We start from the raw sequence: 15,390 nt of genomic DNA, 5'->3' as shown, positions 1-15,390 counted from the left end.
AACGTGGTTGAAATCCTACGTAAAGTTGCCACTATGGTTCTACATACAGCCAATACTGCAATAATGGTTTGTCCCCTGTGACCTAGATTGTCAACAAAAAAAACCACAAAACACAAGATTGGAAATAGAACAGTTGTTCAAAAAATGAAGAGTTGATGATGCAGACAGAAGCACTACAGTGCTATTGACAAAAAGATTGGTGTCACCCACAGGGCAAAGTAGTTGTTTTACACCCCATTCCATGGCAATCAGTAGTCAAAAACTTACAGATACAACTAAATAAAGACCTTCGCGTCATTACTCATATCTATAATGTCTGCTCAAAAGGAAACAGGGCTGTCCTACTGCTATCTATTATTTAATTGTTGTTAAGCACAGAACTTCAACTGCTCTTATATAAGATGCTGATCAGGCCAGTCCTGATGTATGGCTCACCCACATGGAGTTATACAGCGAATTCAAACCTTAGCAAATTACATATAATCTAAAACAAATGTTTACAAATAGTGTTCAATGCACCATGGTTCATAAGAAACATACAGACTCACTGCAAAACACAAACATTCAAAAATATACTGAGCAGGGTATGCGTTTTAAATCCACTGCCAGAAGCCCAAAATGGGTGAGCCAAAGGTTCAATGATAAAACAAAATAAACAAACAAACATCTTAGGACAAATGTCCCTAAAAGCCATACCAAAAAAAGTAGTAGTTGTCCCTTTTTTTTAATAATATCACTAGTGGTTATTAGCTCACAATGGGCAAGCTAAGTGCTCAATAACATTGCTTAATTCAGCAATTTCATTGCAAATCTGACAAAGGGATGAACTACAGGTCCAAATAATCCATTGTGACAAACTCCAAATCATCCCTCGTGCACAACTTATGCACTGACTCATTTCAGTTATGGCTTGACATTTGCTGCTATCATACTAGAGCAACAAACTTATGATTTTCACTCTCTCACTATTCTTTTTTTTTGCTTTCAGTAACCCTTTCATATCTTCTCTCATTCCATATGTAATACCTTTCCATCATTCGTTCCTGCCAAAAAACAATTAATCTCTTTCCCCAAATCATTTTAAGCAAGCATGACATAATTTTGTTATGCTCTCACTAAACTACCTCTTATCATGGAATGACCATAAAAGATTTTCTCCTTATTCTCACCCACCCCAAACCGCTCTTAATATATAACTGTCTTTGTAAAACCAGAAACTGATTCAATGCTAGTTTGTAGTTAACTCTACATTAAAGAGTGGCAATTTCTTGTATTATTATTAATTGTTATTGTACCCTTTAAACTAACTACAAATTGCAGATGTCAGAAAAGTGACTGCAGTAGCAATCCTAAAAACAAGCCCAAAAGCAAAATATGACTCACAGACATTCTTCATGTCATGTGCACTTGCTACAAAAATATCATGTAGTGAAATAAAACGATTCTTTCAGATACTACTACCCTCATTCTTCACCTAGGATTGTATTATTGAGTGACACCCATTTTTATAATCATTTAAGCGTTACAACAATTCATACACGTTTTTAATTAATTTATATATTTGTTTTAGGTTACTAATATATTTCTAGTTATCATGAAATTTCTGCAAAGTCCATCACTGTACTAAGGTTGATGCTCAATATAGCAAACCCATCAGGACCATGAGTTTGTGACAGTGGACAATTAGCTACAGTGGATTTTTTTAAGTACAACATTATAACTTGAGGCTTTGGTTGAAACTTTATCCAAGCAGTGTTTGCTACAGTGAGATCAAATGTATATCTTACTTTGTGTGTTGTTTGTGTATGTATTACAATTTGCTGTACATTATCAGGGTACAAAATTGAGACAAAACACTGGAGGCATTAAACAGTTGTTTAATTTTTTTCTCACCTATATTGTTTATAATTTACAAAGTTGTCTTTTTTTTGTTTGTTTGTGTAGTCCCTCTCTATGATATCTGGTTTCTACGGCAGTTATTCCAACTAGAAATGGATGTGCCATCTTCCTATACAGCTATTAATAATGTACTGCATGTTTATTCCTCTTGAAGTATTCTACCTCAGGAGGAATAAACATGCTTGAAGCATTCTGCTTCAAATGAGATATTCCCCTGCCTCTTGGAGCAGAATGCTATGTATGTATGTATGTATTTATGGGGTATTTATTGTCAGTTCTCCCAGGGCAGAGCTGACTACTACTGGGTGCGTCCCCAGGTGGCGGATCGGGGAACAGCCTTCAGATATGGAGGCTAGCTGCGATATAAGCAGAGCAATCTGGTGAATAAGCAGCTGTGGACCAACAGCGACTGAGCTATCAGGGCGTGGGGGAGCAGAAGTGGCAACTCTGTTTCACTTAAAACTTTACAAAGCCCAATGACAACTCGGTGACATGGCGAGTAGTGCTGCCATTAAATAAGCACCTGCTGGGGTCACTGCCCCCTGACATTGGGAAGCAGCATTGTCAGTACTGACACAAGGTTGAAGCTAAATGATGACGGAAAAGCTTGTGATCAGAGATTTGCAGATGGCAATATGATTATATTGTGTATGTCTGTAATACTGCAGAGCAGAAAGCAAACGGAGAAACTACTGCTCTACCTTATCTCCAGAACAACCACCATGGCAAGCAAACCCTTACAATTGGCCCCAAGTTCCCGGCATCCCTTAAATGGGACAGGGGTGCGAAGAATCTCCGGGCTCAAAATGGTGTCCACTTTTAGATGGTCGCTGACCTTCGATAGAAGATAGCACAATAAGAAGATTGTCAGTTCTCAAGGGTAGGAGTGATCATGCTAGGCATTCTACTAAATCAATGATATTTCCTCTGAAACATTTTGATGCAAAGGTGATAGAGTTTTTGATTTCCTAGCCAGATTTGTATACTTCAATGAAAGACAATTTGTTTTTAGCATAATGTCTTACAGAAGTGTGTGTACTGGATTATGTGTGCTATGTATGTGTGACCATGTAATAAACATGCACAATCACATTAAGAAAATATACATCGTAAAGAAAAGGTCACAGAAGGAACAGGGAAACAAACTTACCCAAAAAGAGCAAAGTGAAAATTACAGCCAGCTGATATAAAGCATGACCAAGAATGTTTTTCATCATGGTGCGTGATATGAGAGGTTTGGTGCGGCCATATGGTTTCCTTAGCAAAAGAAGTGGTGTGGGCATTTCAGTAGCCAAAGCTAAAGATGCTAATGTATCCATAATTAAATTAACCCAAAGCATTTGTACAGCTTTTAAAGGACTATCCTGAAATTCAAAAATTATTAATGTTTTACCCGAGAATAAATGTAGCAACAATAAGGATATATGTAATTAAAAAGATTAATATTTACTTCTGAATTAAATTTGAATAACAACAAAAACCATTTTCTTTTAGTCATTTCTAAATATTAAGTCAACTATTTAGATAATAAAAAAAATATTAAATGGATTATTACTAAAAGGAAGGATAATAAATATCCATTGTTGTTTTATAGCTAAGTGAAAAAAATAACATTTGTCTTTTCAGATTAAAAAAAAAAGTTTCAATATCAAGTCTGATCTGTATAAATTAGATTTTTAACTAATTATTTGTATATACAGTATTAAGATGCATGTCATCACTTCATACTGTTTTATCTTCTGTCACTGAAAATTTAAATGCAAGCATAGACTCATACAGATGTATGGGATGAATTACGAAAAATTACTGAAACTTTCAATTTATTAATTCAATCAATGTTACCTATAAATACATTATTTTTTATTTTTATACATTTATTTATTTTTGACCACAGTATGTTTTTTGGACAGGAGATGGCATTAAATTCTGGAAAAAGCTTTACTTTCCCTACTGGAGAGTAGAATTTTTTTCTGATATCCTGGCAAACTATATCTCAAAAACATAGTGAGGTACAGAAACGATTTTATGAATAATTATCAAGTAGATGAAGATGACTGATAGTTGATGAGAATTTGAAATTATAATCTGTCACAAGATGTGATGAATGCATCCATCATCTACTGATGAAAAAAAAAACAAAAAAAAACAGTCTTTGATAGTTCTTCCTCAGAGTGACTGTTTAGTAACCAAGGCAACAAAGGCCATGAGGCAGATGTATTATTTCTGCCAACAGTGTATGGTTTCTGGTTGGTTTGTTTTGTGTGTGACCATGTAATAAATCACATTAAGAAAATATACATCTTAAAGAAAAAGTCACGGAAGGAATAGGGAAACAAGCTCATCCAAAAAGATGGTTTGTCTGTTTTGTGCATGTGTGGGCAAGTAAAAACCTGAGTTTCTCAGAGCAAAATACCCTTTTAACTCTATATGAGTTTTCATCTGAAGAGGAGGAGAGAATATTTTGAAAAGATGTGACACTTAGTATTATATACCTACAAAAAACAATCAACCAATTAGGATAAGAAGCAATATTTACTCGCATTTATTTTAAAATGAAAACTACAAAATAAGCAATCACATAACAGCTGCATAGTTATTAGCAGAAAAATCCCTATACTTCTTCAGTTCTGAATGTTAGTCTTCTGAGGAAAAAAAAAAAAATTCTTGAGATTATGCAAAAAGAAAACCATTATCTGAAACCCAGATTGAACTTAGAAAGTGGCATATTTTGCCAATTGTTCCACTATTAAAATAAAATGTCAAGCATGTTCTGCTAAAAAGATAAAGAATAGTAATTTCTAAGAAATTCAAAATACGAAAGGTTATTATCCTTCTAGCACAAAAGTATTACATGGATAGGAGAACAGGGAAAAAAAGAAAAATGTATTAACATTAGATTTAAACTGATGCAAAATGCTTTTTTTGGAAAAAGACAGATGAACAGAGGTTAATCCACAGAACAGCAGTAGGAGATTAAACAACAGGATGAACTTGTTCAAGTTTGCAGCTGAACCATAAATGGGTAGTAGCTATTTACTATATGCATCTTAACAGATTTATGGGAAGTGAAAGAATTATAGATGCTGTTATCAGTATCAATTTACCTATATTCTGATGAATGGTGATCATGGAAATATCTCTATGTAGATCTCATCTTCTCTATCATTAAAGTAATAGTAAATGAATAACAATGCCTTAATTTTTTGCAATAAATGAGAAAGGAATGAATTTTACTAGCACTGAGGTTAATATGGATATGTGATTTTCAAAGTTGAATAGTTTAGCAATAAATATGATTCACGAAGTTGATATTTGGAAATTTTGGATATATGGGCAATTCAAGTATTACCAAATAATGGAAAGAAGAATAATGCATTATTATCAGGAAAACTGTAGTTTGGATTTGAGGACAAACAGATATACAGAAAAGAGAGAGAGAGAGTTCATTAATTGCAAACTTTACAGATAAAGATTATTAGTAGTAGTATTATACAATGGCATCACATTTTTTAAGAGATAATTATGTAAAACAGTATGGTCGGATTTGAAAGAGCTGGATTTGCTGATGGCATTAAAAGTTTGTCTACAGCCAAGATAGGCAATTGCTTCTGTATGATCAGTCCTTCCACTCAGAAGCAAGTTCCTATCTTGGCTACAGACAAACGTCTAATGCCATTAACAGATCTAGCTCTTTCAAATCCCATCTGATAATAATGCATTATTCTTCTCTTCATTATTTGGTAATACTTAAATTGCCCAAATGGTGGGTGGCCTAATCCATAATTTAACAAGAATGTAACACTAAAGGAAAGGGTAGGCAAAAGGAAAGAGAGTCTTTTCAATGTAAGTAAAAATGTGATTATGGATGGATAACTATCATGAAGTTGGGATGGGATGAGAGTGATTTCAACCTGGTGGGTGGCTAAGTATGAAATTTTGTATTAAGAAGGTATATATGCAGAATTACAACAAAGTAGAACAAACTAGAGGCGACCCGAGCAGCACCTTTACAATAAAAAACTGCAAAGGAAGGATATTAGTAGTGCATGGAAACTGGACAAGGGCAGTTTAAGGATACGCAATTTTCAAATGGCACGTTCAAGATTGGGAGGATAAATCAAGTGGTTGGAGCCCTACCATTTCTTTTACACTTTGTGTTGTACACAGAAACTGATATCCCATTAATGTGATGACTGTATTCACACTAAGGTTTTTGTAATAGGTCGAGTTCATCTATCTACTGTCATATCAGTCTATGTAACATTAGTCACTGCATAATCTCCACCTGGATGGTGCAGCATCTTAAAAGTGATCAGTCAGTAACTCAACTACTTCTTTTCCTTTCATCCCATCCCAACTTCTTAACAGTTATCCTTCCATGATCACACTTCTTTTTACTTACATTGAAAAGACTCTCTGAAGTTTCCTTTTGCCTACCCTTTCCTTTAGTGTTAAATTATGGATTAGGCCACCACTTTTGCTGTATTAAAACTATCTATATGAATTTGTTCTCTACTGATTTTATAAATACAATTGCTTTTTTTTTCCTACTAGAGATCAGACCAGTAGAATAACAGCTGATCAAATCATTGTCACTTTGGCTTACTGTTTGAAATGTAATATAGCTTGTCTTTGTATATATATATGTATACTCCAGATGGTAACATTAACATGAAGGTCGAAACGTCGGGAAATTAAACTAATTATTCCTAACACAGTTGTAGTTTCCATAATTTTACTGATATTAATTTCTTTTGCCTAGTCACTTAATTTTATCTTCTTTCCTTACCATGCTGGTCACCTTTCTTGCTAATACTTTCTACCGTTCATGGGTCTGCTGATTCCCTTTCTTTTATTTCCTTCATATAATTTTTTTTTCTTTTCTTTTTCTTCTTTTTATTTATTTATTTTTTTAATCAGCTCCTGCTTAATTATGTTACTCGTGCATTTAAGTCCTATTGATTTATTCTCCTCACTTTGGGAATGCAGTCTAATACTGCTTCTCTCAAACCCCTCTTGACCATTTCTCACGCACAGCTGACATCCTTCTTCCATCTCCTGGTCATAATAACTGGCTCTACATACATCTCTGCTTTGATGAAAATTAATCACATGCATGCCAGAATATTTTAAAGATGTAGAGAAAAAAGAAAACACAAATCAGGAATGGCAGAACATACAATGGAATCCAAACATGAAGTATTGTGGCAATGAACTGAAATGATCCAGAGATTACAATTTCTATACCAGAGATTTTATAGAAGAATTGTTTGAAATGTTAAAATATCAACAACAGTGCAAGAAGAAACATGGCATGGTATGATATAGTTCCCCCACCGTTTGTAGATCTCTGCTTGGCGTCTTGCCAAGAATAGTCGATTCATGCTGAAGGGGAGAAAGAAATGAAGGACGTGTGAATTGGTTGCTAACATGCGAAATCACGTGCTTTATAGGTAAAATTTTTCAACTGTTATACAAACAACATAATTAACTACAATGATCATAAAAGAGAAGTTAATTTTTCGACCTGCAATAATAAACAACTCATCCTGCAATACGGACTGATTACCCTATTATCGGAATGGATTCTCCTTTTTCTGACATGTGCAGAAGTGTCGAAGGAGCTCTAATCAGTGGGCGAACTATACCAAGTCAGGATCTCTTTCATAAAATATCTAACACATATAGATAATGCTGGCATGCATGTCACAACCATTAAGTTCCTACATAGCACGTCTGCTCATTCCATTGTTAAGTCTTTTTCTTTCTTTCTTTTTTTAGAAATGTGATCCTTACCTGCTTATAGCTAAATTTTTTATTTGCTATTATCTCCAGACAATGTGAAACAGAGATATTTCATAAAACTATTGAGTGTCTAAATAACTTTTTTTTTTACTATCAATTTGTTCTATGTGGTGAAATAGTGGCAGTATATTTGAAATGTCTCATTCCACAGATGCCTTCAAAATGAAATGCCATAGTTTGCAACATTTCAATTCAACAATTATGATCAAAGTTCCTAATCAGAGGCAAAGTAGCTATCTTTATTATGGACAAATCCTCTAATGCCATAACATGACTAGTGGTCTGAAACCCCAGATTGATCCATTAAATACTGTTTTATGTAATTATCTCTCGATAGATGTATAAATTCCATTTTTTTTTTCCCACGTGTCTCTTCTTCCTCTTAATCTATGTCACACAATTGAAATTATCTGTCCTATTTTCTCTATCCTCCCTGACAATAAAACATCCCTTTTAGAGAAGCCTCCATAGTGCAACTGGAAGAACAATGGTACAATGCATCTTCGAATGAAAAAGGCCTGAGTTCAATTCTTGATGTGACAAGAGGAATCTTTATATATACTTTTTCAATTGAAGATGAGTTAGCCGATCTCATATGGAGGTAGCAGGGTTTTTTCTCCCAGAAACTTGGGTTTAATCCCATCCGATGTACATGCAAATCGGCCATCAAAACACATGAATTTACAGGAAAATGAAATACTGTTGCCAGTAGTGATGGGAAGTAGATGGCACTGATGGTAGTTGTGTGCAGTACAAGAATTAAGTAGTAAGGGAGATGGTGAGATGTGTGTAGCAGAGTAGAGGAGAGTGCCCTCCTGCGATGAGTCTTTGGAGGTGTCACGTAATAATAATAATTCTATCCCTATAATAATATACTCCTCTCTCAACTGACCAGTTATTTAGATCCACAATGAGAGTTATTTGTCATGATTTATATGGTCGATTTATGTATTTATATTGAAAAAGGTATTAAAGATGAGAATAGAGATTTGTAGTATGGATGAAAGATCCACAGGCCCACCAGTTAATCAGTAACCATACATACATATTCCACAAATCTAGATCCATGGCTGATTTCTTAGCCTATACCACCACCACTGAACATGTGACATGGAAGGGTTTGGAGAAACATATTCTATTGTCATAGACATCTCTAGGATTTTTGATTGTGTTTGGCACCAAGGCATGCTTTACAAACTGCCTTCCTTTAGTCTATCTGCCACCACCTTCTATACCTGTATAGCTAGATTTCTCTCTGATCATCTATTGCATGTCATAGTGTGCACAGTATCCTCTCTTTGCAACCAATGCAGGAGTGCTTCAGTTCTGTTCTGAGGCACTCCAGCACTGGAGGCAATACCATTCACAGCCATCCCCCAGCATCAAGATCATCTGCAACCAATACCTTAAACACTAATCTCCACACCATCCTTTAGCATGACAAGGACAATTTAGGCACCTTCAATACCATGAAAATACAGTCTTGTCTTTTCTTTTGCTCTAAGAATATCTACTCTTACCTAAGTAATACACAAATCACTAGGCAGGATCAGATCTCCCTCTCCTTGGACCGGCATTTATGTTGATCTTTCTGGCATATCATATAAACATATCACATCAACAGTTGCATCGGCCTCTAAAAAACCCAGGCATTCTCCTAGGCTCAAGATCTTTTACAACCATTTACCTTTGTCCAAGAACTATAACCTCCAACTCTTCAACGAAAATGTCAACAGATTTCTTCTTTCTCAATCCTTATTGTACTCCACATATGACACAGATATGCTCTAGGTTCTACTTCTCATATGTAGGTTAAAAAAAGAAAAAACAAACTGATTCTCGTGAGTCTTTTAAGTCTCAGTCATGATGAAAACTCCTAATCTTATCTTTAGCACCTCAACAGAAATCAACCACGCAATATATCACAAATAACTCTTTGTGGATCAATATAATCTTAATAAACAATACAAAAAAAGAACAAGAAGTTTTGACATAAAAAACAATTTTTTTTTTTTTTTTTGGGTGGTAATGAGAAGATGTATATACATAACATCCTGTGTTAGTTCGTTTCCTATATATTTCTCAGTCTCTAGAAAACCAACTAACAGAGGATGTTACATACATGAATCTTCTCATCGCTACCCTGCGCAAAAAAAAAACAGGCATCATCCGTCCCTTATGCAATACAGCCTACAGAATATCTACCAACACAGATAAAAGAAACCAAAAGATTCAACATCTTAGTTCAGTCATTCCAAAAAATGACTATAACAGACCATTAGTAAAATATATATACACAGGTATCCCTTGCTTAACGCGGTTTTGATTATCGCAGTGAAATTAATTGCGGCAATCCCTTGATATACGCGGCAAGAGTTTTGATTAACGTGCCTTTAACCCTGAGGAGCTTGCAGCTGATCTGACAGATATAAGCAAAATGCTTAATATAAATATTCTCACACAATTCAGTGTATAGCTTGGAGGTCATGAGTAGCTGTGCATTCATATGTTATGAGTGATATTCCATACTGTTTTTTGCTGTCAGTTTGGTTTAACACATATTATGTAAAGTTTTGTGATATTTGACAGTAAACTGTATCTGAGAGATACTGTGACCTCTGATGTCAGTATAGTATGGTTTAGTTTTTTTTTATTTTTTATTCTCTGTTCAATAATTTTTAGATTATAACTGAAAATAAATAAACCATCATGTATTACAATAGAGAGCCAAAGACTTATTTATCATACATGTCCTCTACGAGATGTGCTTTACATTTATTTATGGAAAATACTAAGCAAAAGTGATCTGGAACATACTCCGGCTTTATTACGAGTTGCCCATATGGTTGCTTATGCATGCATCTGCTGAAACTTTTAGTTTCTATATATTCGGCATGAAACTCTTGTAGTTTCTACATTCGGCTATGAAATAATGTTGGATTCAATATCCACTTAATTTGTACCATCATGTATTATATTTGCAGTGTTTTTTCTTTATGTTTTATTGCTTGTTTGCCGAGTTCTGGAGAGTCATTTTGCTTGTTATCGTAGAATCTATGCTGATAAGAAAAAAACTAAAACTATTCAAGCAACTCTTGATAACTTCTTTTGATAAAAAAATTGCAGTAAATAATGTAGATAGTATTTATTAAACATTTACTTTGCATTTGTTTTTTAATCTTTCCTAAAAGTGTACCATATAAAACGAATTATTAATACAGTAATTGATCATGGACGAATTGTAATTTTTACCATTGATTATTAGATTTGAGTAATGCAATTTTGATATACATGGTAACATCGAGAGATACTCGTATATATATTTCAACCTCCAAAACAATCAGAAGCATAAAGGAGCAATGATTCTCCCATATATACAATCGATCACAGATAAAACAGCAAGATTGCTTTGGCAACAAAACTTAAAGGCAGCTTTACAGTCAACAAAATCTCTAATCACCCAAAACCTCCAAATCTGCCACTTAAAAAACCAGGTATCTACAAGATCAGTTGCAATTGTGGCCTACACCATATAGGACAGACAGGTAGATCTGAAGAGCTATGAAGATTAGAACACTTCAAGGATGTTGAGAGCTAGAAAAGACAGCACAAATCAGGACTGGCAGCATCTACAACAGAAACAAAACAAGTAGAATGGCAACAAACGAAAATGCTTCACAAAGATTACTGTTTTTACTTGAGAGCATTCAAACAATCAGCTGAAATGATGATGAAGCATCGTCTACAGTGCAACATAAAAACAAGAGATGATTTTACATGAAGTCTGGTCTTCATTAATCCATCACAACACACTCATATCTACCAGTAGTATACAGAAAAAAACCATGAACCAGAACCCAGTGTAATAGCAAATGCATGCTTTCCATTGTTTAAATGTGTTCAAATATTTTTCACTAGAGATGTTAACTGTTATCACTTGCTTTCTAGTTTTTTAGTTTATTCATGTTCTTTCCTGATGAAGTGAAACAAAGTATTATTATTATTTGGTAACCTCCATGGAGTCAACAGACTCAACATGGGAGGCCCACTCAACCAGCAACATGTCTATCATAATGAGTTTCAAAGTTATTTACACTACCTGCACTCACAATGCATTCAGGCAATACATTCCACTCACTAACAACTCTGCATGTAAAAAATCTACTCCTCATCCCTGGAAGTTGTCTATACAACTTCCAGGGATGGCCTCTCGTTCTTCCCATCTTAACATCCACTCTTTTTATAATTTCTTATGTATTAATCTGATAGAATTCCTTAACTAACATGAAGGTCTCTATCATATCTCCTCTTTTCCTCCTATCCACCAACCTCTGTAATCCACATTCTCTCAAATGCTCTTCGTAACTAGCAGCACTCCAGAGTCCTAATATTAGCTTGGACCTTCTCTAGTGTTTCCGCATTACGATGAAAACTAGGTGACCAAATCTGAGCACAATAGTCCATGTGATCTGACCAATCCCTTATATAGAGTCACCACCAACTCATTATCCTTAATGAGTTGGTGGTGTTGCAGAGTGCACATTGTATAGCTGCTATGATAAAAAAATGTATTTTTTATCATAGCAGCTATACAATGTGCCCTTCCCAAATCTCATCCATTTCCTGAAGTACAGCTCCACCAATACAGTATGTAGCCTCACCTCTATGTATCCCAAAGTGTAACACCTTGCATTCATTAACATTAAAACTGCAACCCCCATTCATTTGTCCACGCTGGAAGTCTATTCAAATCTTCCTATAGAGAATTAACATCAGCACTATTCCTGATAATTCTACCTACCTTTGCATCATTGGCAAACAGTTGAAGATCTCCCAGTCATTTCACATGACATATCATTAACAAACACGTTAAACAGTAGGGCCCAAGAACAGAACCCTGAGGCACCCCTGGTTACCTTCCTTTTCTGAGACACAGCTCCATCATACACAACTTGCTGGTATTGTTCAGAGAGCCAATCTCCGATCCATCTAACCAATACACTATCTATTTCTATTCTCTGCAGCTTGTACACCAACTTACCATAGGGCAATCTATCGAATGCTTTTGCAAAGTCCAAGAATATCACTATAAATTAAAGATGCCAAGAAATGATATTCTTGGTTTCATCCTTTATCTAACTGTAAGCAAACAAAGTTTGCACATGAAGTAATTTCATGACTACACTACTTGTATATAGAGACTAATGACTTCACATCAATTGCCTTAGATCCATAATGCAATGCACATATCCTTACAGACATATGAGAGAGAGAGTAAAAAAAAAAAGTAGTGAACAACATTTTCAGCATAATTGTTCTTGCAAGCAAACAAAAAAAGAGGATAGCCATTAGAAGATTTCTGAAGCAGGAAGAAAGAACCATCACAACAAAGTGTAAACAAAAATGATAGTTTCAATTGCTATATTCAGACTGTTTCTAATGGAAAGCTATTGTTTTCCTGAACTGTTTAAATCAAACAGAGAATTCTAACTCCCCTTCCATCCAAAAAAATAAAATAAAATAAATGAAAAAAAAGAAAACAAAACATGGCAATCAGATAATGATGTCAAACCTTTCACTAAACTCATCTGCTAGCTTCCAGACAGAGAGGACAAAAGAATAAAGGATTGCTATTAATTTTAAAGGTAACTAAAATAATAAATTATGGTCAATGAATAGCAGGAGTATCCCAAGTTATTAAGTTAGAGCTCCCCAACTTCTTGTTTGCTTTATCTTTGTGGTATTTTCTTGTTTTTGCTATCATGTCAACCAAGTAGTTGTGGTTTTATCTCCTTTCCCCAAGCTCTCTGTATAAACAAACAGATATTTTGTTGGGCATTCCACTTTTATAAAAGTCAAGTTATAAATGTCACTTCAAATTGAAAACCAAACTTCCTTCAAACTAATTACTCATTTTGCTGCAATGTATTCATCATGCTGATTTAAAACAATGCTCTTTGCAGATTTCTTTAGTACAAACAGTGTTAGATTAATAATAATAATGTTATTAATTATGTAGGCACAGTTTAACTGTGTCCATGTATACCTGTTAAGTCAACTAACTGCAAATGAAAGTTACTTAGCATACAAATCAATATTTATCCTTCCTAAATTATTTTGTTGTATCGTATTGTGTCATGTCATTTCATTTCATATCATATGTATAAGAAACTTCGAGCATTATAATAGGTATAATGCTCAAATAAATGTCAAAGCTAAGATATATCGATATGCAGTGGAAGGCTATGGTTGGTGTCATTGTCAGAAGGGCACCAGTGACATGATATTTTATCGAAATTGTCACACTGAAAGAAGGTCCATAGCTACGAAAATATCAAGGGCATCAGTAACTAAGTATGCTACTATCGATATGTACTTTGCTTTTAAAATATCTTAATTTGTATAAACTCTTCATATATATTGATTGGGGGAGGGGGTCAAAATTGCTGATTTTTAGTTATATTGCTTAATAGCATGCCAATAGATGCAGAAAATTATACGGCAGAACCACACAGTTATTTACAATAATCACTATATGAAAATAGAAGTGTCATATTTTCCATTCACCTGAAATGGCAGTGGATTGCTCTGGGAATCACAAGGGGTTTGCATATATGGGATCCAGCAGCAATGGCACAAATAGTAACCCATGACTCCATAGTGCAATTGGGACATTGCACCCTTCAAGTGGAAAAGATCTGCATTCAGTTCTCATTCTGACAAGAGGAATCTTTATATAGGCCCTTTCAAGTTGAAAATGAGTTAGCCAATCTCATATGGAAGTAGCAGGATTTTCCTTCCCAGAAACTTGGGTTTTTTATCCCATACAGGCAAATTGACCATTAGAACACATAATTTACAGACAAAAAGATAGGCAGTAGATGGTGTTGTGTGTTGATGGTAGTAGTGTAGTTGGAGAATGGAGTATGGTAGAAGGTGAGTTGTGTAGTGAAGTGGTGTACACTCCCTCCTTGGAAGTATTACATAATAATAATATCCAGCTGATGACTTGTTCACTGCCTTGTGTCATTGCTGATGTGGGCAACATCTGTCAAAACAAGCAGATCTCATTGGCTTTTATACACTTATCATGAACAATTTCTTGGAAAGTCTTCCATACCTTCGAAATCTGATGATTGCTTCTCTCCACAAATTACTGTGCACCTGGTTCCATGACACTATTTATTTCTGTACAACCATCCCTCATTACATATGCAGTTTGAATGTATGTTCACAGATGTATTTTGCCTTTTCTCTAATTAGTCAATCTGACATGGGAAACTTTTCTCATTGTTGCTAATACCATTAACACACCACTTCATCAACTATCTCTGTTTTTTGTTTTGTCAGTGTCTTTCACTTACTCAGCATTTGAATGTACAGACAAACACTTGGGAAGTGGTTGCCTTCTTCTAAGTAGTGCCATCTAAGACAACTCTGATGCCGAGGATTGTATTCTCATAAGCTCTCTGGTCAAAATTATGAAACTTTTATAGTTTCTACATAGATTCAGTTTTGAAATAATGTTGGATCTTTTAATATCCACTATTTTTATATTATTTTCAAGAAAGTAAAAACTGCAATACAGATAAATGATTTGAATAAGTACATTCAGCAACTTTACACAACTTTAAAGTTGGTCACAGCAGCACATCTACCACAATGACCACACAAACAAACCACAGT

General features: G+C 34.7%; 1 protein-coding gene across 10 annotated transcripts in view; it reads right to left on the bottom strand.

Moving 5' to 3' along the window:
- PMCA (plasma membrane calcium-transporting ATPase 3) overlaps positions 1-15,390 on the bottom strand; it is a 1,392,263-nt gene that overhangs the window by 331,382 nt on the left and 1,045,491 nt on the right. For all 10 annotated transcript variants that reach the window (XM_090412026.1, XM_090412017.1, XM_090412079.1 and 7 more), the window contains one exon: positions 3,050-3,263. In XM_090412026.1, coding sequence (XP_090268152.1) covers positions 3,050-3,263 — 214 coding nt within the window. The remainder of the gene's footprint in view (positions 1-3,049; positions 3,264-15,390) is intronic.

Source organism: Typopeltis vanoorti, chromosome 2 (genome assembly GCF_054136105.1).
Source record: "Typopeltis vanoorti isolate ZY-2024b chromosome 2, IOZ_Tvanoo_1.0, whole genome shotgun sequence".
In the NCBI taxonomy this organism is placed as follows: domain Eukaryota; kingdom Metazoa; phylum Arthropoda; class Arachnida; order Uropygi; family Thelyphonidae; genus Typopeltis; species Typopeltis vanoorti.
The sequence above is the reverse complement of the archived record's forward strand: the minus strand, read 5'-3'. Positions and strand labels throughout refer to the sequence as shown.